The following is a 27,953-nucleotide window of genomic DNA, read 5'->3' as shown; positions in this document are numbered from 1 at the left end:
GTCCCTTTTGTGAATCAGTTAAGATGAATTGTGTACATCGGTTAACGGAGTAAGCTTTCCACACAAAATGCCACTCTAACGAGCGATTAAAGAGCGATTAAGCGTTGCTTACCTGCGGAACTGTTGCCACTATTCCAGGAACTTCCCGTCACCGTCGTCGGCTGCTGCGTCAGGTTGATCTTCGTCGAATAGCTCCCGGTAGCGATCGGTGATACACTTTTCGGTTCGCTTCCCAGCTCAACGCTCAACCGTGCGCTCGGTTCCCCAGTCGTCGTCGTCGTTCCGACCGGTCTTAGCTTCACGCCCCACAGCGCCTCATTGCTGTCCAGATTCTCCCCCAGCACGTACGGCTTCGGTTTGATCGGTTTGTTCTTCAGAATGCTGCGCAGCGATATCTCATCCGTCGAGTGACCATCACTTTCATCCGACACGGTGGCACCAGCGCCGGTACTGACCGACGCCGGGACATACTTTCTCGGTGTTGGTTCCGGTGCCGGTCGGCTAACCCCGATGGTGGTCGTAACCACGGGCGAAAAGTCCTGCTCCGGGGTGACTCCCTCACTGGACGGAGCCAGTTTCGATTCGTCCGTTGCGTTAACACCGTCCGAATCGCCCTCGAGATTCGACACCAGGTACGAGGAACTTCCGGGCGACGCACCTCCCGAGGATCGCCGGCGACGACGGAAGTTGTTCGTTGGCGGTGGCTTCTCATCCGTCTCGACGATGTTCACCCGTCCGGAGTCGGCCGTAAAGTGGACCTCCGTTTTGCAGAACTCAACCCGCTTCTTGTTGCGGCTCAGATCGTCTATGAAGGTGTGGCTAAAGCCGTTCACATTCACCGACGATTTACGCTCAAACATCGTGCGCAAACTGTCCCGCACGTAGCTGGTCTCATCGACCGCGATCGAGTGACGTTTCGGTTCCTCTGCCGGTTCCGTCGCAGGGATAAACGTGTCGATTGCGCTTTCCGACGGTTTGCTGGTGATTTTAATCACCATTGCAGGGTTCGTCGATTGCTTCTCCTTTAGCAGTGATCTTTCACCGAGAGTAACGATCGTCGCTCGCTGATGGTAGGAGCTAGCTCCATTCGCCATAGTGCTTGCCGCTCCTTGGCTGCTACTTTCGGTAGCTGCACTCGACCAGCTCGAGCTCAAATCGGACGACCTCCCGATCCCACTGTCTGTCGACGAATCCATCTTGGCCATCGCGAATCCACTTCCGAGCGGCTGCTGACTCATGCGCTCGAACCCGTACGATTTGCGCCGCGAATGCCAATCGTCTGGCGCTAGCACGGTAGTGTCCGGTGCTGGTTTCTTGTTCGACTGAAGGCTATTGCTGCGGTAGTTCGAGTCGGAAGAGCTGCTAGTTTCAAGCTGCCCAAGGCGTGTCTCGACCTCCGTAATCGTCACGCCACCACTGTCATCGCTACCGCGCCGATCGTTCGAAGGCTGTCCGGGTGCTGCTGCATCATCCGCCGGACTCATATCGTCGCGATACAGTGACTCGTTGCTGAGCCGTCGCAGTCGACCACGAATTTCACGCAACGATTCCGCCGTCAGGAAGGACGCTTTCGGCGGCGATGACTTGGCAGATGAGCTGGATTCCGTCGGTTTGATGGGTGGCGTCGTGGTGCACGGTGGATCCGTTACACTCTTGAGGATGTTGTCCAACGCCACAAAGTCGATGTGATTGTTGCGCATGGCCGTGTTAAGCCGGCGACCGTTTTCCAGCTCCTGACAGATGCGCGAAACGCTGACGGAGTTCTCCGGTAGATCGATCGGACGTGTGTTGGTTCTACGAGGAGAAAGTGACAGTGAGAACCGAGTAAGATATTTGGAGACGTAGCTCAACTACGACATGAACCTAACCTCATCGTTAGTAAAATTGATATTCTACAGCAAATGACATGACACTATGCGCACACGGTGGCGTGACGCCGAGAACTGGACCATCCTACGCAGCCATTTCGTACGGTTCGGACAACTCTCCCCCATACCTATAACCTGCCTCATTTAATGATGTGCAAATGCTGCAAAAGCTGTCTTTTGTTGGAGCTCCCATTACTGTGTTTGCATCACCAGTGCATGCACACACGAGGAGACCGGACCAACTTCGGGCCGCGGGGCCCGACTTCGGATCGATGATTGAATCATACATCATACGGTCGGAGGTTCCAGGGACGTCGGGTTGTGCGTCCACAGCCAACCAGAAGTCGGTGGTGGTTCCGTTCTGGCTGATTTGAATTTCAAGTGGTTTAAAAACGGTCGTCGTCGTCGTCATCATCGCGTGGTGGTTGATGGATTCTATTTTTAATACCTCACCGACCCATGGACGTCGGGTGGGATACGAATAAAAAAAAACCGGAAGTCCTGTGCAGCGTTGTAACTGCAATCGATTCTCTTCAATTAATTCTGCCAATTCTGCCACGCAATTCGGCCGTTGTACGAACAGCATTTTAAAACGGACAACAACAGCAAAAAAATCCCTCCCTGCGATGAAATCACCCCCATCAGGTGAGTCAAATTGAATCCGGTTTCGGGAGATCGGGCGAAAATCTCCCCAAAGTTGGGCTAGTCTTTCCAAATTGCACACCACTTTTAATGAGAGCAATTCCCAAGACACGCGCGCCTCAATACCAGAAATGACTCGCGTCAACCTCTTCTACGTCTCCCTCTGCGTCCTCTTCTTCTTCGCCGTCGTCTCGAGAGAATGAGACATTCCACTTACCTCGGGGTAGTTTTCCTTGGGAACTGTAATGATCGCCGTATTTTGCTCACTCGCTTCCACTGCGTGGGTTCGACGTCGTCATCGAAGTTGTTCTCGTCACGCTCGGTCGAAAGGTCCTCGATCGAGATGCTCTTGCCGCGGGCCAGCGGTATTATGTTGCCGCCGTTGATGCTGCTTACCGATGCGATGCAACCGGAAACAGGAATCGCGAGTGAGGGAGAGAGAGAGAACGGAGAATCGGAATTAAACTTTTTGTACTGCAATTGCAGTTGGGAAATCAGCCACCGAGTAGGTGTCGTTTTAATTATCTTTCTTCCTTGTCACCCGATCCTGATCGAAGTTGCGCAGTCTGACGGATAGTGCGGTGTGGGCGACGAGCTGTCACACTCCTCGCGCTGCACCACTCGAGCTGCGAGGCAATTGTGCAAAACCAACACCCGGTAAGGCACACACACACGATCGCCCACACGCGACACCACTGCACACGGACGCACGTCAATTTATGATAATTCAATTTTACGATCATTTAATATCGAGCCGCTGTCAAACACTGAATTCCCACCTTTTCCGCTCTGACGTCTGCTCGCAGTATTATGGGCTGTGGAACTGTGGACCCAACACTCCGATCACTTCAAACACCCAGCTTGTAAACATCAATCCAGATGCAGATCTGCCCGATCTGCCGGATGAGTTTGATGGCGAGTTTTGGTGGGCTGATAAGACACTACTGAGCTCAAACCTGGTAGGAACACGATAATCACAAAAAAATGAGCTTCACCACACTAGGAACCACCCGTGCCCAGGAGAGAACACGCGCACTGTTGATCCACCGATCGACGGTCGTAGAATGACGTGCGCCGTGGATCCGGATCGCGCTGTCGAGGTTCGGGCCCGGCCTACCGAAAAACCCACACGTACCGAAATCGGCCGCACACGTCTGGTTGCCTTGTGTTGACGAACGCGAAGAATGAGCGTCGTCGTCATCATCAGCACCGCCACACAACGGGATAGGTGAATCACGCCGACTGCCGAAGGTGATGTTTGAGCAAGATGTTCCGAGAGCGGATAATCATCGATGGCTCTTCAAACATTCGACGATCGCTGCAGTTCTTGTTCTGCCCGCTCCTCCTACCTACTGATAGCTGGTAAACAAACAGCTGTCACATTTTTCGGACGATCGCCACCATGTCTACTTAGTTACACCGCTGTGCGTGTCACAAACACACACACACACATACACACACGGTAAACGCGTAGGAGGCCTCATAAACTTAGGGATTCCTGGTCCGTACCTGACCGAAACTGTCAACCGAGGCCCCAACCAACAACCTTTAGCTCTTTTTATAGTATACAACACCGATCATTAACCAAAATCGGTAGCAATATACTACCCAAGGAAGAAAAACAAAACCTCCTCTGGCCACGAAAACTGGCCGATTTCGGCCGCCTTTGAACACGCGTTTACCGCACAGACGTTTATTGTATTTTAATGAAGTACGTACTGTAGCTGCCCAATTCCGTTCGGCTCACGCTTTCTGCAGACTTTGGTGTCTTTCGGCTCGTTCTCCTTTACCAATCGAACTTCCCCGGACCCATCCAACCTTAAGCAAATCGGACTCTTTCTTCTCTTCTAATTCTCTGCTTGTTGGCTTTGGGAGCTACGAAAAACTTTGCATTAACATTTGGGCAACGTCCTCACGCGCCCGCCAGCCGCCGCTGGTAACCAACGCAATTGCACGCGCGTTCCACCGTGCATTGAAGCTCGTGTTAGAAGCGCGTACAATTTTATAGGTCCTACACGCGATCCCGTGCGATCGGGCACAAACGGACGTAGCAACTCACTGTGGGCGTAGGCAAGTCTCGGTTCGATGACATAACGCGAACTGTATCAAAAAAAAAACCTCCGTCGATTATTCGGAGTTCGGACCCGAGAGATTCCCCTGAGCAGGAGCACTGGGTACAGGCGGCACGGCACGGTGATGGCATTTCTACTGAAATGGTAAAAGCCCAGCCATCCGTCCAACTGGCCGTCTATCGCCTACATTCTCTAGCCGCTAGCCCCGGAGGTGTTCCGGCCCAGGCTGGGCTAATTCCGACCGGGCGAGAAGTACCAGCGGTCGATAAACTGTCTCAAAAGCCGTTCACTTTTCTGTGTGTGTGTGTGTGTGTGGTACCTGATTTATGGAGTGAGTGAAGTAGTAGGTACAACTAGATTCCTGTCCTGGGCTTTGCCACCCGATCGTCCAACGAGAGAACGCAAAGGAACGCGAGTGTAGCGAGAAATTGGACTTGGGCGAAATCTCTTTCCGATTCGAATGCAAATTCTACGACTCACAAAGACAATACTCGTTTGAGCTCGTTTGTTTTTGCCGTTCATAAATCGTATTGATTCGTTTAGAAAGTCTGCTGCCGTATGTGTCACACTCGGGTATCAAACGGAAAAGAAAAAGGAACAACTATCACCGACGATGGCGGCGGTGGCGGCATTCCAGCAGCGAGACTTGAGATTTGAAGGAATTTGGCAAAGGCCGAATAAGATGTGGTCGATCGTAAACCAATAAACGCGATCATTATACCCGGTCATCCACGATCGAGCTCCCGCAGCGGTCGCGACTTGTGAAAATAGAAATCAGACACCCCAACCGAGATGAAGTCTTCTTACCTTTCCTGTTCGACAGCAACGGTATGGGCTGGATGGTGGTGGTTATGATAGGAGGACCGATCGTCATGTGCTTCCGGCGAACCGATTGCATACACCCGGCCATATCTGAGCGGTCCCGGGCTGGAACTGTTGAGGTTGCTAGACGTTGGGCTGGAAAATCGAGCTGGAAACGGTTTCATGGAGCTTACGAACGCCGAACCGGATGATAGGGGTGTCGTCTGTGGTGCGTCGGATCTACTAGATCCTGCAGTCTGTGGAGTAGTGTAGGAGAAGAACGAGAGATCATTAGTCAAGAGGGGTCTGGCTTGGAAGTTCTTATCTTCTACTTCTTGAACCACGTAGTCTGATAGTCAGTCCTCATTGCAATGCTACTTTTCAAGCAAGTACTTTTAAAGCACGGATCCCACAACATTGAGTAGGACCTCAAGACAAGTTCCAAAATTTGGAGATCGTTTGTCTTGTATTACTTGAGAAGCACAGAATGCATTGACCATAGATGATCGATTCTTGGGATCTCTGCAACCATTGTCTTCTTCTGGGCCTAGCGACCCACGCCGTTGCAACATCTAATGACTTACTAGACTTACTAAGAAGCCACGTAGTTGGACATCCAGTCCTCACAATCCCGATCAATCCAATGTATGTCCGGTCAATAATCAAAACCAACAAAGATTTTGGAACTGCTGAAGCCTAACACGCTGATGGACCCCTTCCGCGGATTTTAGACCTCATCCTCAGGAGATCTTGCTAGTCAATCGAGGAAATGGTCCAGGAAGGATTTTGTTCTACTATGTCATCGGGCAATATCTCAAGGACACCGGTAAACAAATTTTGTAAGCTACTGGATCAATCTCATTTCCTTGATCTCACACACACTCACAATAATTGGATCGTGCAGTGAAATTGCCTACCATCCGGCACACACGCCACTGCACATGTGGGTGGCTTTGCAGGCCAAATATTTGACATTCTGCAAAACCATCTAGTCTGACCATCTTGGGGCAAATGTCAATGTCACAGGCACACACACACACACACACTCACACACATTGCGATTTCGGTTACTATTTTTGATCCCGCCATGGATGTGGGCATCAAAAAACCCCCTTGGGTAATAAATAACAATGGAAAACAACCCCCTATCAGCGGGTTTTGTTTGATGTATGGCAACCAAATAAATGTCAATCTGACACGTTGGGGACGATTAATCGTTCGTCACTTTTGTTTTCTTCTTCCAATGGACCTTCTCTACAGTAAGTGTCCATCTCCAAGTGTACCAAGAACGTAATATGCTTCAAGAATAGTAAGAATACCTCGCCCAATACTGGTTTAATTGCAAGCGAGCAAAGTGCAGCACAAACAGCGCTTCCTGTTCCTTGTGGCATCGGAATTCGCGCAAGCGCACACGCGCTTGATTAAAGAAAATATTTACCCGGTGATCACGCGATCGCGCATGAATGAATGCTTAAAAGGGAGCATTTGGAGCTTTCCGAGGGAGTGTAAGCAAAGAGCTTCCAAAGACCAAACCCCCTTTGGAGGGATCGGTTTGCTTACCAATAGTCTACTGCTGCTAGTAGAGCCAGCCGACGACGACATCAACGGACGGTGGAAGGAGGACAGCAAATGATGGCTCGAGAATCCATTGGTGGTGAGGTGCTGCGGCTGGTGGGACGATGATGGGGAACCGGCGATGGCGCCAACACTGTTCGTTTGCTCGGTTTGCACCATCGACGACGAGGAGGACCAGCGGGAGGAGGTCGTTTGGACGGTTTGGGCACGGACAACCTGTAGCGAGCCGGCGGACGTGCGGGCCTGCAGGATCTCCATCTGCTTCCGCTGCGTGTGCTGCGTACCGTCCGGTGTGGACAGGTTCTGTGACACCATCTGGCAGGACAAGGGAAGACAAGACGAGAACATAAATCAGAGAGGGAGAGAGAGAGAGATACGAAATCCAAACCAAGCGACATGCTGTCGTTTACCCCGATCGAAGGTCACCGTGTTGCGAACGCAACCATGCCTTTCTCATGGTGAAACGTCATTCACCACACTTGACATCTAGATGGCGCTGACAGCCCCCGGTACACCGGTAGCGCTTTCATTCGGCCGATTCCAATCGCGATTCGAATGAGATTAGAAACGCGGACAGAGTCTGGTTGCTTTCGGCGGTTTCGATGGTTTCGCAATTCGTCGGCAACAAATTGACAGCTAATTGACGGAATTCCGCTTCCCCACGGTAAGCGACGCATGGGACGGTGAGGTGTAAATTTGGCAAACGCTTTCGGTCACGCTTAAGACATCAGGCAGCGGACAGCGGTGCGCTAAAATTGCCGTGTCTTACACGATGTAATTGGCACCGGAGAAAATTGGACCCGTGGCAAAGCGTGTCTTGGCGACACTGCTCGACCGTATATTGAAGCCGTGAGCCCGAGACGCCCGACTTTGAAAGAAATTAGTGCACGTGCATAATGACACCTTCGGTTGGGAGAAAGAAAAATGTCACCCCCCATATCGGAGCGATCACCAGGGAGATAGTGTCGAAGAAAATAAGATAATAGATCACTTGTCTAGATCGATCGGGTTGAGGGTGATTTACCGTAGTAATTGTGGACCCGCAGTAGCCACACGTCGAGCAGGGCGTTTTAATTAATTACCCGTTCGTGTGCGTATGGTTTTCGTGTGGTAAACAAACGGCCAGCTCGTTAGGGAGACACACGCTATTACACATGCATTACGTGCAACAACGGTCCGGGGCAGGTGATGCTTTAAATAGATTCCTGCCACTGGGCAGTGTCCTTCAATGCAGCAGCCTTCCATTAATCGCTGTCGATCTTGAGAGAGAGAGATATCTATGGCAAGGTCCTCCGAGGTTTGTTCGAGCCACACAGACGACAATGTCGCGCACTGAACGCTACATGGATGGGAAATTGAACTCGTTACGGGATTCGCGGATCGTGTGTTGCGTAGCACGGTTGCAACAGGCAATTTCGCGGTACACTGCAACAAAACTAGCGTGCTCGCTCAGTCAGACGATGATTACTTCCTCGTGGGATATAACCAACCCGGCCCTGCGTACAACGAGTATTGGCAGAAGACGCTTCCTAGCTCCGTGTCTCGCATGGAAGTATGTAACGAAGTTACCGGCGAGCAGCATTGCAGAACATAACCGCTAATTATGAGGCACGCCGGTTGGTTGCGAGCTTGCACTTCCGGGGTGTGCAACCCTGCCTTTTTTCTTGTTTTGTTAGTTGGTGAAAACAAAACGATTATGCGAAACGGTTGCTTCACTCAAGGCACACAAAAAAATCAATTTACAGCGAAGAAAGGTTTTAGGAACGTTTTTTGCTCGAATTTTCAACTGATATACAGTGATGTACAATAAAATAAGTCTACCTTTTTTTTTTAAATCGTAAAATTGAGGTTATGATGGCACCATTAGACTTATGAACCTATTATTGGATCTAGAAATTGAATCTGAGTATTTTTTTAATCATTTTTATGAAAATATTACCATAAAATATGATCAAATTTAAAATTAAAAAAAAATCTCTATATTTATATCTTATAGTTTTTAAAGTTTTTGGGAACTCCTTTTTCAATTTTACAACTTTAATACAGTCCTACTTGATTATTAAAATGTTAATTTTTGATGTCGATTTTTTTTTTAACAAAAACACAATTTATATAAAAATATCGTGATGAAGCTTTTGCCTAATTTTGATTTCAATACACTTGGTAGAATAATCGCAAGCAGTTCTTTAAAAATTGGACATAAAAGTTATAGTCTTATTCTACTGTCCGTCACTGTATACTTCTGCTATAAGATGTTCAAAAACAAGGGCTAAAGAACGCTCGACACAGAGTTTCACGAAGACTTGCTATAAAACAATTGCTATAAAACATGGCTTAGTATGTCCATGTAGTACTCAACCCTACGTTTTACTAGATCCCATCGAGAAAAGTTCATCCAAGGCTAACTTCAAGGAATTCCCAACCTCTTCGGCATTAAATAGGATTAAATGAAATACCCATAAAAGCCTCTAAACGGCTTTTTCGAAAAAAAAAGGAAATTGATACTTCCTTCCCTTTTGCAGACAAAGAGATTTCTGCTGCAACAACAAAAACAAGACATCAACATAACCTAACCTCACCGGTAGAGAATTGACTCGAACCACGCTCAAGGGTAGATGAGCTCGTCCATTGCTCGTCTCGAAAGCTCGCCAGAAAGACAGGAAACACACATGACTTCTTACAATGTATAATTGTACCCCATTTGTACCTTCGCTCGGTCGACTCATCCGCGCGACAAGTCCCAGCGCTCCACGTCCAGACGACCTTAATGGTTCATTTGCCGGTCGGTCCCGCGGGGCGTCGAGATGTGCAAGTTTCATCATAAATTGTGCCCCGAGCTGTCGTTTGTGGCGTTTGTGGCGAACCCCTTTCGCGGTTCGTGCTGTGGTCGATCGTGGGATGTCTCTTTGCGGTGCGTTCTTGAGACCCGCTTTTAGATCTATCGCCGGGCAGATATTCGAACAATCGATAACGACGCTTCTGTCCGTGACACGACACGCTGACTGCACCACGCCACCATGTGTGTGTGTGTGTGCTGTAGCAATTGTAGGCAAATGAGCCGAGAGGTTCGCGATCGATGTCTTGTCTTGGGGCGACCGATAGACCGTTTTTGGGGCGAAACCTCCGGCTAAGAAAACAATGCGCCGAGTGCGCCGAGAGGCCAGTAATATCTGTATCAAGATCAGCCCCAAAAGGAAGACGATAATTCGCTTCCCCCTCTCGGAAGGGACCCCGCAGCACACTCAACTGAGGTTAATGTATGGAAAACACACTTCAAACCACACACACACGTACACAGCAGCCCATTGTTCTGGTGAAAAAGGGCAAGTTCATTACACAAATCCTTCTGCCAGTCTCCCCTTTTAATCCACCAACGTTGGCAGCAGACTTTTGGTTATCGTTTTACAAACAAAAAAACAACCCCAGCTAAAAGAACATCATGTTAGCAGCTTAACAACATTTTACAGCGTTACAACCGTTCCGTAACCCTCGGGCAGCGGACTGCACTTTTCCGACCGACCGCAGCAGCAGCACCACAAGGAAGACTTTCTCTTTCGCCCGGCGCACAATCATGGGCGGCCAATTGTTTCAGCTGTTTCAGCGCGCGCGTTGGCGTTGAAATAAACGTTAGCACCAGCAATTTGCGTGGAATGACTGTGTTTTCTTCCCGCTCCGAGATTCGATCTCACCACCACGCGATCTCTTTCGCTCTCGCGCACACTTTCTTCACCGGCAACAATGTGTCGGTTGAGCGGCTAGTAAGGGGTTGGAAGAGACGGTTCCAGTCTTTGTAACTGCTTGGGGAGTATGTTTTGTGGCCATCTTGACTAGAGTGGCTTGATAAACATAGGCAAAAATTATTCTCATGAGGCAAAAGAATTAAAGAGGTATATAGAACACATCAGAAGACTCTTGGTGCCGTGACCAGGATTTGAAATGAATCGTCATGTTGCTTCTGTTTTTAAATGTTTTTGGAAAAATATTTTACGATGACCTTCTTGAGATGGTTTCCCGTGCCAATACCGGATCATCTAGTCTTGTTTTTTACCACAAGATGCTGTCTCGAACTCTCTTCAGAACGTATAAAAGCCAAGCTACATGATGCGAGATGCCAAAAAGATTTCGCTAAAAAGGGGGAGATTTGCGAATTTTTTCCGTCAAAATCATCTCGGTTCATCTAGCCGCGTTGTTTAGAGCACTTAATGCTATCTCTCTCTTCAACCGAAAATGACCATGGCAACGCATGGAAAGTGACAGAGAGGGCTGGAGAGAAGCGAAATCTTTCCGAGATTTCAGCTCGAGGAGACGAAATCTTTTTGACGGATAGATTTCGCATAACCCCCCCCCCCCCCCCCCCCCTTTTTAGCGAAATCTTTTTGGCATCTCGCATCATGTAGCCTGACTTTAATATCACAGCTATTATCTAACAGATATAGGAGTATACTAAGCGAATCCGAAGCAGCGGTTTGTGGTATCATCATTTCGACTTGTCAGTTCTGGCTCCCTTGACTTGACTTTACCCACAGCTCGCTAGCCAATCCCGCGTACGGGAGGACCGATCTTCACACGGCAGGACCAGGGTTAAAATCCCAACCCAGCCGTTTCCGTCGTCAAGAAGAGCACTGACTATCTGATTGTGTGAATTTAAGAAGTCTAAAAAGCCTTTATATGGCCTTATAGCTAACCATAAGAATTGAAGCGATGTAAAGAAGACATCCGATTAAATATCTTCCGAGCTTAAATGTCTGGTGTCGTGACCAGGATTCTTTCTTATCCAAGTTTCAATAGATCAGAACTCATGAGATCCAATCAGCATTTCTGAGGAACTAAGCTTGCTCAAGCTCAAGTTACATCCAACATTCTGAAATCTTATTATGGCTTTATCTGTGAAAAGTTGGTTACAGAATACTGTAAAATGTTGCAATTTCTCTCATCCCCACGCGTCCATCCATCCCGCTTGAGCCCATTCCCATACCCGATGAACCACAAGCAAAAACTGGAACAATCCATCAACGCCAACCGTCAGCAGGATGACAGCGGCCTGTGGACAGCTCGAACCCCCAACAAGAAGGGGTGTCATACCGGAATGTTAAAAGCATGTTGTGCCCCTAAACCCTCCTTCCCCCCAGGGAGCTTGGCGAAAAATTGCCGTTAGTTCGCGCGGAAACAAAAAAAGATGCTCCGTATGGAATGGGGAAAATCAACACAGCGCCTTCTTACCTTGCCGTAGCTGTTGAGTGGTCCATTTACCCAACGGTCCGCTTCGAGCCGTCCCGTCAGCAGGGCGCCCGTATTTGGATCGACATGTTGCCACTCGCGCACCTCGCGCTGGAATGGTGCCCGTGTCGCCGCCGTCGTCGTCGTGCCGGCACCCGCTGCTGCTACCATGGCGGCCACTTCCATCTTCCTATGAATGTGTGTGTGTGAGAGATTTTTCCGACCGGTTTCCCTCAACTGACTCGGTTGGGCCGGTGTTCTAATTTACGCCGGGACGGGACGCTTCGAACGCCCGCTTCCTTTTTTCCCCGCTGGAACCGATGGACGTCGTCGTCGTTGGTTCTGAAAAAGGGAAAAACGAGCAAAATTGTAAGCCGTTTTTGTTTTGTATTTATTTTCCCGACGAGCTGTAGAAGGGAAGCGACCGAATGTGTGAGAATATCGCGTCTGCAATAAATAAACACACACCCCGACGATGGTGTGTAAATCAGAACGCAGGCAAAGAAATGGGGCCAAACCGCGAGATGGGTGACGTCTGCCGGACGGAATGCAGAAAGGACAAACGGAGCAACTCCGCTGGCAACGAACTTGCCGACTGTCGCCCATAAAAGGGACGAGGGACCGTGCATGGGACAAGACACACCGCTTCATATACGGCCGACCGAGAGCACGAGTTCGGGTTCGTCGCTTGGACGCGGTGCAACAAGTCTTTCGTTCGTGCACCAAACCCCATAAGGCTCACGCAAGTTCAATGCCGTCATCCGGTGGCGGGCTTTTCCGAGCAATGCGACCGATTGCATACCACCAGGTGTCCGCGAGTTGGTGCTTTTATATGAGGGCCTTTAAAAATGATTAATTAATTACATTTTCCCGACTGACTCTTCGGAGCTGTGCTGACCTTTCTCGGAGGAAAGAAAGCGGCTTTTGCTGACCGGAATTTTCACATGATTGTGAACCAGCGCCTAAAAGACCCATTTTCCTACCCTATCAGTAGCATAATTCAAATTTCAATCTTCTCATGAGTCTCCATTCCAATTCCAATCTTATCTAAGCTCTCCATCCCTTGCTCAACGCATTTTCCCATTCGGACTGTTAAACACCCAAAGCCATGCGAAAGCATTCGTATAATAATAGGTTTTATTCACTCCTTTCTCTCAAATATTAAGCTTCATCGTCCGGTTAGGAAACAGTTCCGAAACTTGTACTGTGTCGTCTCCACGTAATGCTCAATGTCCGCCCGGATTGCACGCGTACAAACGTCGTACCGGTCGACCAGGGCGACGATTTCCTCCCCGAGGAACGTAGCGAACGCATTCAGTCGGGCTTGGTTCTGCTTGCTAAAGCCCTCGAGTTGATCTAAGTACTAAAAGAAATGGTAAATGAAAAGCAGGGTTAACAATCTTTTCTCTTGTGTTCCGACAACCTCCGCGGAAAGGTACCTCCAAGGTGCAATTCGATGAGCCTTGGGCGCACACAGATTGGAGCTGATTGCCGTAAACGCCACCGTTGCGCAGCTGCTCCAGGAACGCCGTATTTGCAGACGAAAAGTAGCCAACCGTACGGGAATCCACCTGATAGCAGACGGACAGTCGTGTCGGTGCGTACGATCCCTGCCGGAAGTCACCAACGTAGCGCTGGAGGCACCGCTCGGCATAGCTATTGTCGCTGGTGGCCGCCTCATCGATCAGGGCCGCCGTAGCGTTAAACAGCCGATCACCGATCGCTTCTCCGGCGGTTTCAATAATACGCCTGTAGTTCGTGGCAAGATCACGCAGCAGCTCCCCGGCCCGTTTGTTGTGCTCCAGTCCCTGGGCTTCCGTACGCTCCAGGAAGCTTCTCACTTTGGATGCTTCCGAAGCGGAGTCACCAAGACGGGAGAGCACGGAGGAATAACCGTCCCGCACCTGGCGGACGGTCGCATTCGATTGTTGCTCCATCTGGCGCGCGGTGTCAGTAAGCGTCCGGTTGGCAAGTGTCACGCTGCCCTGCAAATCCTGGAGCGCATTCTGAATGCTGCTGTTGGTGGTCGTTTCGTAGCCGATGCCTGTGATGCGATCTTTACCGATCGTACCGTACATGGTGGCAATGTCCGAGAGGGCCGAGTTGATCAGCGTTACCGGCGCGGTTATCGATTGTACTAGAGCGGGTGTGATGAGTGTGGACACGTTCCCACTGCTGTAGGTAGAGTCGGGTGAGGACGCTTCCTGCAGTGCGACGGCAAACGGTGGCCAGTTGCGAGCGAGTGTTCCAATTTCGGTCACGATCGTGCTCACATTGCTCGAGAGAGCATCCAGCATTTGGGGTCGCACTGCTCCCTGAAGCTTGCGGATTGTGGATGAGGCTTGCTCCAGGGCGGAAGTCGCAGGTAGTACTGTGGCCTGCAACTCCTCCACCAAAGCCTGCAGTGAGCCGGAACTGTTCGCTCCAAACGTAGCTGCCACGTGGCCCAGCAGCTTGTTCAGCGGTGAGGTTAGGTTATTCGCAACGTCGAACAGCACCGTCGTCGCACCGCTCCGATCAAGGTTCGCTTCGTACTTCAGCAAACTGGCGTTCGCCTTCACGATGGCCACTATGCCCGATCCAATGCCGCTCCGGAAGCTGGCATCAAAGCCAGGCACACTGTACGGCAACCCAAAGTCTCCGGCCGAGAAGCATCCGCCGAGTAACACACTTCCAACAAATAGCAACGAAACTGCCCTGCGTGTCATCTCTTCGGCGAGGCAATACACAAACACTGAGTCTTTCACGCACCGAAATTCTCACCACACTGATTGACCACCGAGGGACAAAACTTCTGCCAACCTGGCGAGCAACCAATTCTTCACCGCCAACGGCACATCGCTTTCTCGTTCTCACCTTCCAGGATGGGAGGCAGTTCGGTGTCGAACGGTACTTTTACAGCACGCATGTCAATGTGTCGGCCGACTTTCTCCAGATTCATTCTGCTTTTGCTCGATCATCTCACCGGAGGGGAGCGTAGAGGGAATAAGACAACACTAACACCACGACGACGCCGAAAAGGCCAAAATCTACGCCGCTAGAACTTGGGACCATTACCGGAGCTCAATGACCTAGTTCGATTATTGGATGCGCCGGGCCGTACTCCGAGGTTCCCAACATGTACGAGCATGGGGAACACAGGAAATGATCACAATTTTCTCCGGTGTCTCACCAAACACTCCAAAATTTGGGTTTGAAACGAGTCTGGTTTGGATGCTTCCAAGTGATCTCCCGCTGCGTTTGGGACCATACGAAAAACGAAAAAGCAAATTAAAAGATCCACCACACACACACACACACACATCTTCCGGTACGTTCTCGACTCCCGGCACTGATGTCATCCAGATCCAGATCCATTTAGAATTCCTTCCTTCCAAGTGCGTCATTTGTTTGGATAAAATATTGTACCCAAACCGGTGAGCTCTATTTCTTCGTCTGTCATTCTCTCACCGGCCGCGATCGTTGTTTTACTGACCGTTGCATACTAGAACGCCACCCTAATAGCCCCCAGCCACCGGGTTATTACCATTTTGGGGACGAATTATTGTACCGCTTTCCAAACCCGAACGATGAGAACGATCTCGGGGGGGATCGAAATGCTCGAAGGTGCTAGGCGTGATGACTTTATCGCAAAGAAGATGGCGGCCGGATTGGGCCCGGCCATGTTATCTCGGGATCGGGATAATTAACGGGGTTATTAGCGGTCGCTTTATTCATTTGACTTGGAATGGAAATGGAGTTGGACATTGTGAGAGATCACGACGATTAGGCGATCGTGACAGTAGCGTCAATAAATCGATATCTGGATCGGGATTCTGTGAAGTACAGTAAGAATCGCTTTATTTGTTTAACCCAAATGGAAGATTCGATTCAGCATTCGGATGTGGGACAGAGTTTACTATGCGACCGAAAGATCCCGTACGTGATCGTAAGAAGTGCTCTGGCGGGTAGAACAATTCCGTCTGTAAGAAGTTGCATGTGTTTCCATTCTAATGACTTCACCTCCAATTAAGCAAAACGAGAATGCCTACTTCCAAAATATTGCTAATTTGTGTGTGTGTGTGTGTGTGTGTGTGTGTGTGTGCATCGAGTCGGCATATGCGTTTGCACAGCTGGTACGCTTCTTTGAGCGACCTCAGTCTACAGAACGGGCACGATGCAGACATCCGCCCGATTCACGGAATTAAGTGTGCACACACTTTCTCGCGAATGGGCTCAGATGGGTGCTTTCGAGTGTCTCCCATTCAGTTGCTGCTCCTGGGTGCTACGACACAACACAGCATGTTTTACCTACGCAGGTTCGGCGTCTTGCAAGCCGCCATCTTCTGCTGGCTATTCCTGAGCGTTTGTATCGCCGACCGGGCACTAGCAACATCGTGCCGATTCACATCTCCCTCTCCTCATTGCAGATCGGACAAGCAGAACCGGTGCCAGACTTTGCGATCAATGCCGCCATTACGGGCAGTGCGACAGTTTCATCGCTCGCACAGGAGACGCGCCTCCTGTTCAAGGATGTCGGTGGGACGGTGTATGAGCTGCAGGCCGGCTACGAACGGCTAGCAACGGTGAAGGAAGCACTGACCGATATTGCCACGAAACTGTCCATCGCCGGCATGACGCTTACGCAGGCAATCTCTACGATGGCACTCAACAACAGTGGCCCGATACCGACGTATTTCGATGCCATCTCGAACGCCATCAACAGTCTGCAGGCGCTCCTCACCAACGGTTTAACGACGCAGCTCGGCACGCTTACCAGCACGATCGATCGGTACGTGTCGGCCAAGCTGGGAGACAGCTTCCGGACCATGTCCCAGACGCTGAACACGCTGGCCCAAAGTGTGGCTAACCTGAGGGCGGCTGTTACCAGCGCCCGGCAGGCAGCCGGTTCCTCCACCACCGTGTCCTCGACCATCGCCCGCCGGTACGTGACGACGCGCATCGTCAGCGACATCACCAATGGCGTCCGGTTGCTCAAATCGGACGTCCCGATTCTGGTGTACGTCGTCCGGACGACGCTCGGGTCGTTCCAGACGGCGGACGAGTATCTGACGGGCTTCACCGCCGAAGCGCAGCTGCGTGAAAACGACATTCACGAGCAGGGCAACAGCTACAGCATCGATGTGAACGATCTGGTCTCCGGCATCAAAGCCAACACCACGACCGTGTTAACCGCTCCCTACATCAAGCTTTCCGAAACGTACACCCAAACGGTGCAGAGCAGGGTGGAGACGAGCGCCAGCTTCAAAACGTTGGCCGACGCAATACTGTCGGAAGTACGATCACTGTTCAGCGACAGTGTGGCCATAACGGATAGAATTGAAACCACGTTCGCGGCGTACCTGCAGCTCGTGCTGGCACTGGACGACGATCTGGCCACGTTCTACGGTGCGAGCATGTGTGCGGTGGTGCGCGATCTGATCCAGGTGCTGATCGAGAACGGCCCGAACGCACAGTTCTGTTTCAGCAAGTTCGGCACGAAGGTGTTCAACTTCTTCGTGCTGCACACGTACGATGCGGCCGCCTGCTATCGGCTGCAGTTTATGCGGCTGGAGAAGCTGCGCAACGGGATCTACAGCATCATCGTGCTGATGCTGCACGACATTGAAGATTTCATCGACAATGTGGAGCGCTGCACGCAGTTCAACGATGTGCAGAATTGTGACAGCTTCGTAAGTGACCGTGTAAGGGACGGATCGGAATGTGAGTGATTAATCCCCTGCCTTGTTTCCACAGCTCGGTACCGAATATCAGACGCTCTTCACGTACACGACCGAAAAGCGGGACGCCCTGTACCGGCTGCTGGTGCAGGAAACGAGCGCCAGCTTCTACCGGATGGAGGGATGCTTCAGCAACAGCAAGCACCTGCTCGTGCTGGATGCCGAGGACATGAAGACGTCCATCGAGAATTGCAAAATAAATGGACCGTTGTGAAGCTTCTTACCGTCCCCGTACTCGTTTAGATTAGAGAGCTTATTTCGCCGTGAGTTTTGAATAAACTGTTTAGAAATAATACGATCGCGGTGTGCGTGTGCGTGTGTGTTTGTGGCAGAATTCATCACGTCGCTTGGCTCGAGAAGAATCGTGAACACACTGTTTGTGCAGCTGATCGTCACACACGTTCTGGTCCGAATGGATTCAGCTGTCACAGAAACAGACTTGGAGCCTTTGAGACAGATATTCTGAAGACCTCGAGCTGAAGAAACGATTCTCCTGTACATTGCCCTTGTAATCGATCGGAACTATCGTACGATAGCTAGGATGAGACTTGTACCTCTATTGGCGCTTCTTTTTGCACTTCAGGTTAGCGTGCTACCACTTCCTACCCACAGCAAAGCTCTCTCTAATCTCTACCCATACTACTGATTCTCCACAGTCGGTTGCGTTCGGACTGCCCCGTGCCGACTTCGGTATCGCACCGGATGTGCCGAACAGTGTGAAGGTTGCCGGCCGTGCCACCGCCCTACACCAATCGTTCGACGAGCTGGACAACTTCACCGTCACCGTCCGGTCCGGGTACGAGCTGCTCGTACTCGTCGGCAAGCTTTTCACCTCGATCGCTACCAAGCTGGCCGGCTCCGGCACGACGCTGATGGATACGATCGTGACCTTGGCAAGCGATGATACCGGCCCGCTGGTGACGGTATTTGCACGTGTCAATCAAGCGCTGGCGGCACTCGACCAGCTGCTCAACGGTGGCTTAGGTGTGGAGCTAAACACTCTCACTAGCCGGTTGGGCCCATCCCTTGCCGACCAGTTTAAGGACGGTTTCCGGGGCGTTAGTTTGGCGCTGCAGAAGCTATCGACGGCCCTGGGCAATCTGCAGGCAGCGCTAGAGCAAGCGCAGAAAGCGGCCGGCAGTGGACCGGTGACGTCAGTGCATGTGAGACAGTTCGTTAGTCCGACATTGGTGTCTCGGGTGTTGGGGGCGCTGGACGAGATCGGTGCCGGACTTCCAACGATTATGTACGTTATTAAGAGAACTGTTGGATGAGTGGCTTGAGAGAATGCTGAGTTGGATAATAATAAACTAATATTTCCCAAAGAGAAAGCCATCCTGTGAACAACGCTCCCTCTCAAGCTAGCTTAAAAACTGATCGAGCAGACAACAGTTTTAGATCAAAGTTTGTTGTTTTGATATGAATTTGAACCACATGGGGACAGAATGTCAATAACACCAGGGGAATCAGTGTCTTCCACAATCTGTTTCGCGGACAGATTAACCTCGGCGAAACAACAACCGTCCCGGCATTGAGGGATGTTTTGCATCTAGAAAGAATTTAGGCTGAGGTTAGAGTGGCATGGTATTGACACAGCTGCCATGCAACCAGAGACGGACGGCACAAGTTCCCGTACTGGCACCTCTAGCCTGGTGGTTGCGAATTTAGTTGCATTACATCGGGGCACCCTGGTGGAGTTTCCAGCTTTTTGACCGGGATAACATCCGTCACCAAACGATGGCAGACAGAGGCGTGCTAATACTGACGATCTTGTGTGTTCTGCGGGTAAGTACGAACAAGCACTTCAAGAATCCTGTGGAGACCCTTACAACTGATCATTTCTCTGCAGAATGTTGCCGGACGGCCAGACTTTGGCATGAATGGAGATGTGGTCGGAAGCTCGATAGCGATCGAGACGTTCAGCAGTACGTCCTTCGTCATGGGCGCACTGAGTGATTACAAGATCCAGCTCGGTTCGCAGTACCAGTTGCTCTACAACATGCAGGACGCATACTACTCCATTGCGGAGAAGTTCACGTCGGTCGGCATTGCACTGACGGACAAGCTCATCCTCCTTGCGGACGATGACTCGGGTATAGTGGCGCCACCGTTCCAGTCTACCATCGCGACCGTATCCGATCTGCAGACCATCATCAGTACCGGATACACGCAGGAGTTCCTGACGCTTCAAAACCGTGACAAGCTGTTCATCACCGATCGACTGTCCGATAGCTTCAAGTACATCGCCCAAACGTTAACCCTGCTGGACGAAGCGCTAGCAGCACTCCAAACAGCAGCCGAACAGGCTCAGGTTGCGGCCGGTGGCAATGGCAAACCTGTGTCCAATGTGTCCTCCCGGAATGTAGTTACTCCCCGGCTGATCAACTCACTGCTAAACACGATCGTGAAGATACCGGCTGCCATCTCACCACTGATCTACTCCATACACGATCCACTCGCGCAGCTCGACAGAGCCGATTCGTACATTACTACTGCGAAAGGTGACATAGAGGCGGCTCTCCTGCAAGCTCACCAAGAGGTGGTCAACTTTAACGGCAACGCACGCCAACTCAAGCAGGAAACAAACACTGTGATAGCCTCGCTTGCCGCCGCTTACGACGAGCAAAAGGTGCAGATCGTCGATATACTGCCGAACCTGCAAGCCTCCACCAACTACCCGTACGAGCTGACGAACGCACTGCAAACCTACGACGAAACGGCGTCGGTCCCTTCGATCGAGGAGAAAACATCCGTCGTGGACGTGACGATCGAGGAGTACATCGAGCAGGCGAAAACTTACGACGACGATCTGGTAACGGTGTACGGTGACTGGATCTGTCCCGCGCTGCGCGGTGTCGTGCAGGTACTGGTGGCGAGTGGTCCGTACGCGAACTACTGCTTCAAGAAATACTCCCCGAGGGTGGTAGACTTGGCGGTGCACAACTTCTACGACGTTGGTGAGTGCTACGAGCTGGAGCTGAGCCGGCTCTACTCCGTCAACCGACTCATCACCAACATCATCAATCTGGTGATGTACAACTTTGCCGAGCTGTTCGAGAACCTGAACACCTGCGCTATCATTCAGCCGTGTCCGACCGCTTGCGATCCTTGCGTTAATACGGTAAGTTGTGGAAAGAGTTTAGCCTTGTGAATACGAATGTAAAGAGCCTTTTGTCCGCCGAATTTCTAGCTCGGCAAGCTGCTCGACACCCAGTCCCGGCTGATGGAGGAGAAGTTCGACCTTATACTGCAGATCGTCCCGTACGAGGCGAAGGCGAGCCTTCAGCGGCTTAAATCGTGCAACGCGTTCACTAAGTATAAGCTGGTTGCTGATGCGTACGATCTGCTGCAGGATGTTTACCAATGCGAGGACACTGGGTACAACCAACCGCAGCAGTGAAACGACGTTGGAGGGTGAAGGATAACAATAAAGAAATAGGTTTTAATTGTAGAATTAGGGATGATGTTAATGATGATAAATTAATACAAAAACAAATGCAGCTGCAGCCTTTTACTCTTCATTTCCAAGTCTCTTAAGTTACGGCAGCGCCCCCTGGTAGCACTTTTATTAAACTAGCACATCTCTTTGCCAAAAGCAAAGGTCTTTAACACTTTTATCAGCTAAATGTTGACATTTTCGCCGATCCTCAGCATACATTTAACACATTTCCAATTTGCATATGCAAAAACCACCGACAAGGTGTTAATTCGATGCTGAAGCTGTCAAAAGGAACGCGATATTAATATTGGTTCGAGGACAGTTCTGGTGCGACCTTTTTGGGAGCAAAAACTGTAGCGGAAACAGATGCCTATCCTCGCTACATATGTAGATTTGTAGAGAATTGTTTTCCCAACACAAGATCACTATGACCTTTAGTTGGGCTGACGTCGGAATTTCGATGATGATTTAATCTACTTCATGCAAGGTAATTCCAATTAGACACCCTACTCGAGAGACAGCGAAAGCCTTGACAGGCATTTCTCTTGCGATTAACTCAAGGACCCAGGTCGCGTTGCCTGCGTCACCACATCTTCAATGGCCAATCAAACCTTCGGCGAGTTTTAACCCCCGGCGCAAGAAAGTGTCTGACTCATCTTGAAACTTCAAACGAGGCAAAATCCCAACCACCAAGGGAACTAGTTTTGTGAGTAATGTAAAGTGCTACTCACGCCAGTCGACATGATCGACACTCTGCCGAAAAGCTGAGGACCGCTTGGGAGTGTAGAGCAAGCTGCTAAATATGGCTAATCACGGAGCACGAGCGAGATCCAAAAAAAAAAAAACTACACTGGCCGTTTGATTGATTGTCACAGCCGAAAAGTATTGGCCCAGGGTGGGCTTCTTAAATGGGAGTCGGAGGAGTCCGCGACATTTCCGACAAGTGAGACATGCAAAGAGAGGGGGCAGAGGGAGAGCAGAGACAGCAACAACAATGAAGGTCGATCATCTCGTCGTCGATGATCGTGTCGTTTTCATCATGTTTCCTCTCGATTCGTTGAAGGTGAATCGGAAAAGATTTACATTTCCGCTACGCGTACGACGCTGATCGACGACAGCGAGAGAAGAAATTTGAGTCTCGGCAAGATAATCCTGCCAGTCTGCCAATCTGACAACATGGCGGACACTGACATACAGACTCTCTGAAGTGTAACTTAATATGCCCCGAAAAAGTATCTATAGCTTCAAGTCACTGGCGCCGGTCCGGTTAGGGATTTCTTGGAAAGCTTCCCCGTGGTTTTGGCTTGAACATCTTTCGCTCGACAGTAGCCAGCTTCAAAGAAAGCTCCAATTTCACGTCCAACTCGTGGCAGTGGATGCAACTGCAACGCATCGATCATTTTCATGCACAATTAAACCCAGCCCAGCCAACCGGAGCGAACCCCGTGCGCGCATGACAAGTCGAAACCCTTTGGCCGCCGGATTCGCCACGCGGGTACGATGATAATGATCGTACGAGTGCAGCCATTATTCGAGGAATCGAAAGCAAAAACAGACGGCGCACACAGCCCGAGAAGTGTGAATAATAATCGAAAGTGGATGCATGCAACAGGCTCGGTTTGGTAGAGCGTCTCCAATCTGGTTTGTGTGTGTGAAAAAAGGGGCGAAATTTAAATTTAGACACTATGAAGCTAAATCGGAACCGCGAATATGTTTGAGTGGGACTTTGGAATGGGTAGAACGTGATTAATTTAATAGATAATTCCAAAAATAAATCACACCCCGTTAAAGCGACTTTCATTGCAAGACTTTCGATGCTTAGTTAGCTCTATTGACAAGCGGATAGTCTCATGACAACCTGTTCCACCCAACAAAGCCAATTCGGTTCTTGTCAGGCTGTTGTCCAAAAAAACTCGCAAAAACAGCACGTACGGTTCAAAACGTCAAGGATATGGCTTGAAGTGCATGTCCACCAGAGAGGATGAAAAATGCTGACATTTTGAACTTTGCCTTCGGTTCACATGTGCACCAGCGAAAGAAAGACGAATAAAGCAGCGAGGTTCGTCGCTTCGTCAAGAGAGTCTTTTGTTTTATGCACGATGGGAGGGAGGTTCGTCACTTGGTCAAGAGAGTCTTTTGTTTGTGCGCGATTCCTTCTTGCGCAATCCGAACAGGATGCAGCTGTCCGTCTGGACGGGGCGCGAGTGAGTGATAAGTAAAAGCGAACATTTTTGCCTGAGGGAGGACTAATGAAGACATGCCTTCTTGGTTTTTATCAACCGACCCCGCCATCACATCACACATAAATCTAGTCAAAAAGTCTACACATGCCCGCTCAATAGACGGTTGATAAGCTGTGCCATATATGGGCCGTTGCCGTTGGGGCGCTAACAATTGGAGACGAAGAGAGAGCGCACCGTGAAGATACTCGGGCGTAAACTAATCCCACCTCGGCTGTGAACTGACTGGCCTGAAAGTAAGTTCAAGGGCACCGGCAAAATCGAGCCGCGAGTAAGCTGATACGCTAAGCGGCTGCTGCTTCATGCTGAGACTTGCCAAATCACGCCATCGTGTTTTGAACTCCAGCGATTAGACGGCTCACATATCACTCACGTAACTATGGTCCATTGCTGCAGACGCGCAGAATAGCGCCACCGGCAAGTTCCCAAACAAAAATTTGATCGATGAGATGGACGGTGCGCGAGCTCGAATCGCAAGTTGTTGATGTTGTCTGGTGACACAATTCCAACCCAGCCGATAGTCCAACCGGTGAACCCTTAAACACTAAACCTCTTCGGCCTCTTCACACGCCCACCGAGAGAGCACCGAGAGAAGAGGAAGAAACCGCTGGCGCAAACAAACACCGGCGATGCGTAGAATTAGTCATTTCCTGCCATCGATACTGGTGAGCCAAACCTGGTACAGCGCAAACAAAAGCGTAGTTATGTGATCTTGCGAAGCTTGTTTCTCGCAGCGAAAAAAGCTACAACAAACGCCCCATTAAAACCGGGTGCAATTTCTGATCTCGATCCGATCGTCTAGAGATTTCACTTTCGGCTTCTATTTAATCAACAATCAATGGCGCGCCGGTTACCGATCCGGCCCATATTTATTAACTTGACCCATTTTGTTTTCCGTTGACGAAGCGCCCAGCCCAGCCCAACGCTGGGAAATGAAAGAAAAAAGCTGGGTGAGTGATTTATGTTTGCCCACAGAACTGGGTCACAGAGAGAGAGACGATCCTCTGATGAGCTTCACTTATGCTAATAAGCCACCATGGCGAAGGAAAGCAAAAAGCAGGCCGACATTACCTTCAGCGTTCTGCTTTATTATTGTAATTAAGTACAATATGTCCTTTTTTTCGTTTGTCCCCTCGAGATGTTTATCGCCGAGTGGTTTATCTCTCCCCTATGTTTTGTATTAATCACACTCATCTGTCTACATAAATCTTTACAATTTTTAAAGGTAGAAAACAGCTTGCCTGCGATAGGCAAGATTTGCAAATTCTTCCCATTAAATGGGTTCCATTAAGAAATTCCTTTTCCATTCGCGGCCGCCAGTTTATCACCACCGATCGGTGGCTTGGGATCGTTGATTAATCGATCGACCATTAGTCGCCCTCACTTCGCTATCCCCATGGGTGCTAATTTTATTCTACCGATATGGACATTTCCAGCGGATTGGGCCGCTCGAAGCTACTTAAGAATTCAATCTGCGCGTATAAACAACCGCGAAAGTCATAACGCGGACCGACGGCGAGTGCTTCTTCAGGTGTCATAATTGATACGGTCCTTGTATGGCGCTGGTCTAATGGGTGAACGTTTTGGATTAAAAACGAGACGAGAGAGAGAGAGAGAGAGAGAGAGAGAGTGATACACCACCCGGTGTTATAAAAGCTCTGGTGGACCAGCCGCACGCATGAAATTGTTTCAACAAACCGGGTGACGTACGTGACGGTAGAAAAAGCGATGGTGTTGCGATTAAATTGGTTTCTATTTTTAAAACAATTTACGGGAGCTGTTAAGACAACAATGCAAAACAAACATTGGACTCACACTCTGTAAAAGGAACGCGGATGGGACCTTTTTCGTACCCCGCATTTGTTTGGAGATCAGCCCGGGGAGAACAATGTCCGGAATCCTCCCAACACGAGCACCCGTAAGAAATCCTGCCCAAAAAACAAAAAGCCCTCATTTTGTGCCGGTAGCCTTCCGGGGAGGGAGAAACGATCTGTTTACCTTTCGATCGCGTACTATAAACAAAACGTCAAACGTATCGGCAACATCGTGACAGATGACAGACGCAAAAAAAAAAGCTAAGTACACTGGGCCTAGCCACTTACTAACCGACAATGATGTGACACAAATTCTAACCTCCTCTCGCGGGAACGCTCGGGCCTAGGGACAATCATTAGCCTTAGGCAACACAGCTCTAGATATCTCTGTCACCTCTCTCGGTGGGCAATCGAAACGTTCGCTGTGGGGCCAAGTTTCCCGATTTGGCCACAAAACTCCCACCCAACCGGATCTGGACAGGCGAGCGCGCACGGGAAAACGGGGGAGTCGGCATCAAATCTTGCCCGCACGCTCACAACAAATGCTTCAGGGCGGCAAAGCTTAAGAACTTAACCACGCTCCAACCGTGCCTTTGCGCTGCTGGTTGAAATGCGCCGTGTGCTCTACCGCCGACACTCTGGTCGGCGTTCGTTTGGAGCTCTAGCTGGGAAGGAGGGTTTATATTTTACCCCGGTTCACCCTAGGCAAATATTTACCTCTTTCTCGGGATGACGCACCAATCTGCTACTGCTGCGGAACGATCGGTCGCGGTTTGTTCGTTACGGTCAATATGGTTTCCGGGATCTTGGTTTCCTCCCGGTCGAAATTTAGGGCTCACGGTCACGGAACGATACACACAGGCGCACAAACACACGGAAAAAACACTCTCTTTTTGCTGCTTTCCTGAAGCAGCAACTGTATTTCAGCTCGAGTTTGCTGTTTACTTTATGTGACTCGATTCTGAGATCTTTTTTTTTCTTGGTGGGTCGTCTCACCACTAATCTGCTGGATGAACACTAAATCAGCGCAAACACACACACACGCAAAAAGCACTAATACACACAAACACTTCACAAGAAGGTGATAGTGGGATAGAGTACCGTTCAAGTGTACAGTTGGTACCTCTTGAGCTGCAAGTGTACCTCTTGAGCTGCTTTCGGACCGGCCGATTTCAAGATGACAGATAGCGCACTAGACGTGCGCGCGCTTTTAGGGTGAACTTTCGCCGACTAACCTTGAGCTGCCCCCAGTTCAGTTGTGGTGCAACAAACACCTTTGCTCCAGATACTCCAGGTGGCGCCTGTTACTGACACTCCAGCTGTCTTGCCAAAGAGATCCTCGGGTGGCAATACTCTAGCTTCTGGCCAGCTGGTGGTTCGAGTCGGACGGCTTTGGGCGAGAAGAAATCAGCCACAGATTCGCTACTTCCTTTCGCCCCGGTCTCCGATCTCAGAAGGGGTGAAAGAACTGTTACTTGCCCTCGGCTGATTCGCGAATCGCCTCTCTTTCAGTCTCTTCTCTACACACGACTACTTCGCAAGGTATTCGCCTGATTCGCGATAGATGAAATCGGGTGCAATAGAACATCCAGATCCTTTCCTGTGCCAGTCGTCAACTCTGCCAGGAAGGTCTCTGTGACAGGGGTAGAAGAATAGTGGCGGCTTTTCTTTTTTCTTTGGGTGCACTTCACGCACGATGCCAACTGTATGTACACGCACACGACGATCACAAAACACGCCACAACCTGACCTGACGTCTACGATTGCACGTCCGTTCGGGTTGCACGCCAACGCGATACTGAACCAACCGGGTTAAGCTTCGGCACGGTGAGCGGTCTCTGCTCGCGAGGTTTCGCCGCTCAACACTTGCGCGCATGAAGAACAACAAGAGCTCCACTGGTGGAGGGAGTTGGAGCGGAGTTCCAGGTGTGCCGATGGCGAGAAGAGAGGAGGACTTGCACTGCGACCGAGCGTTCGACGACCGCGGGCGCATTTCGATGGGGCCACAGCAACGCTCTTGCGCTCTTCGTGGTCATGGACTCGGTAGCGCGGTGGAGCATAGGCCGTTCGCTCCGGAGCCGGGCGCGCTCGATTGTGTCGATGTAGTGTGTGATTTTCTTTTCCAAGCGCGTGTGGGCTTTCTTGTGCCGGGCCCGAACAACTGAGTCGGTATGTTGCTCGGGGAGGCATTGGAAAGAGTATTGGAATTTTGAGGATTGTCGGAAGAAAAGTTTGAAGAGATTTAATAAGGCTACTTTAGTGATCATCTCCACAGATACTGTTGACTCTTCGACTCTAGGGAGTTGCGACACAGTTGAATCTCTCCGCCGACTCCGGAGACGTTCACTCCTTCGTTCCATTACTCATCGGATCACGCGCACTCGCGCAAGATCAATCGCTGCAGCAAGAACTCGTGCGACGGATAAGAAGCCGTGCGGCGGATGAGAAAGCTTACTCGTTGCGGTCCGCTTAACCCCTGCCAGCCGCTTTCTTCTACCCTGCAAATGGCTACAATCCAGTCGCCAAAACTTCCTAAAGCCAATTGAAGCTTTGCATTAAGCGATC

At 50.3% G+C, this 27,953-nt stretch overlaps 5 protein-coding genes across 7 annotated transcripts in view; 3 read left to right on the top strand and 2 right to left on the bottom strand.

Annotated features, from left to right (window-relative positions):
- LOC118513705 (serine-rich adhesin for platelets) overlaps window positions 1-27,953 on the bottom strand; it is a 58,534-nt gene that overhangs the window by 11,825 nt on the left and 18,756 nt on the right. For 2 of the 3 annotated variants that reach the window (XM_036059834.1, XM_036059836.1), the window contains exons 1-6: window positions 26,106-27,189; window positions 12,179-12,517; window positions 6,944-7,273; window positions 5,390-5,640; window positions 2,728-2,898; window positions 113-1,794 (exon numbers count right to left, since the gene is read on the bottom strand). In XM_036059834.1, the coding sequence (XP_035915727.1) occupies window positions 113-1,794; window positions 2,728-2,898; window positions 5,390-5,640; window positions 6,944-7,273; window positions 12,179-12,361 (2,617 nt within the window). In that variant the 5' untranslated portion in view covers window positions 12,362-12,517; window positions 26,106-27,189. Of the gene's footprint in view, window positions 1-112; window positions 1,795-2,727; window positions 2,899-5,389; window positions 5,641-6,943; window positions 7,274-12,178; window positions 12,518-26,105; window positions 27,190-27,953 lie in introns of those variants that run through there. The other variant, XM_036059835.1, reaches the window with a different exon arrangement.
- LOC118513709 lies at window positions 13,183-15,664 on the bottom strand. Its single transcript, XM_036059842.1, has 2 exons — window positions 13,615-15,664; window positions 13,183-13,538 (listed from the first exon to the last, which is right to left on the bottom strand). Exons 1-2 carry the CDS (start codon window positions 14,881-14,883, stop codon window positions 13,344-13,346), a joined length of 1,464 nt encoding a protein of 487 aa, XP_035915735.1. The 5' UTR covers window positions 14,884-15,664; the 3' UTR covers window positions 13,183-13,343.
- Window positions 16,385-18,301, top strand: LOC118513707. The gene is made up of 3 exons (XM_036059840.1): window positions 16,385-16,519; window positions 16,585-17,847; window positions 17,912-18,301. Exons 1-3 carry the CDS (start codon window positions 16,385-16,387, stop codon window positions 18,107-18,109), a joined length of 1,596 nt encoding a protein of 531 aa, XP_035915733.1. The 3' UTR covers window positions 18,110-18,301.
- On the top strand, window positions 18,372-19,189 carry LOC118513711. The gene is made up of 2 exons (XM_036059844.1): window positions 18,372-18,478; window positions 18,552-19,189. The coding sequence occupies exons 1-2, from the start codon at window positions 18,437-18,439 to the stop codon at window positions 19,167-19,169; spliced, it is 660 nt and encodes a 219-aa protein (XP_035915737.1). The 5' UTR covers window positions 18,372-18,436; the 3' UTR covers window positions 19,170-19,189.
- Window positions 19,317-21,355, top strand: LOC118513708. Its single transcript, XM_036059841.1, has 3 exons — window positions 19,317-19,680; window positions 19,745-21,016; window positions 21,086-21,355. Exons 1-3 carry the CDS (start codon window positions 19,633-19,635, stop codon window positions 21,293-21,295), a joined length of 1,530 nt encoding a protein of 509 aa, XP_035915734.1. The 5' UTR covers window positions 19,317-19,632; the 3' UTR covers window positions 21,296-21,355.

The sequence above is a fragment of the Anopheles stephensi genome, chromosome 3, assembly GCF_013141755.1.
Source record: "Anopheles stephensi strain Indian chromosome 3, UCI_ANSTEP_V1.0, whole genome shotgun sequence".
In the NCBI taxonomy this organism is placed as follows: Eukaryota; Metazoa; Arthropoda; class Insecta; order Diptera; family Culicidae; genus Anopheles; species Anopheles stephensi.
The sequence above is the reverse complement of the archived record's forward strand: the minus strand, read 5'-3'. Positions and strand labels throughout refer to the sequence as shown.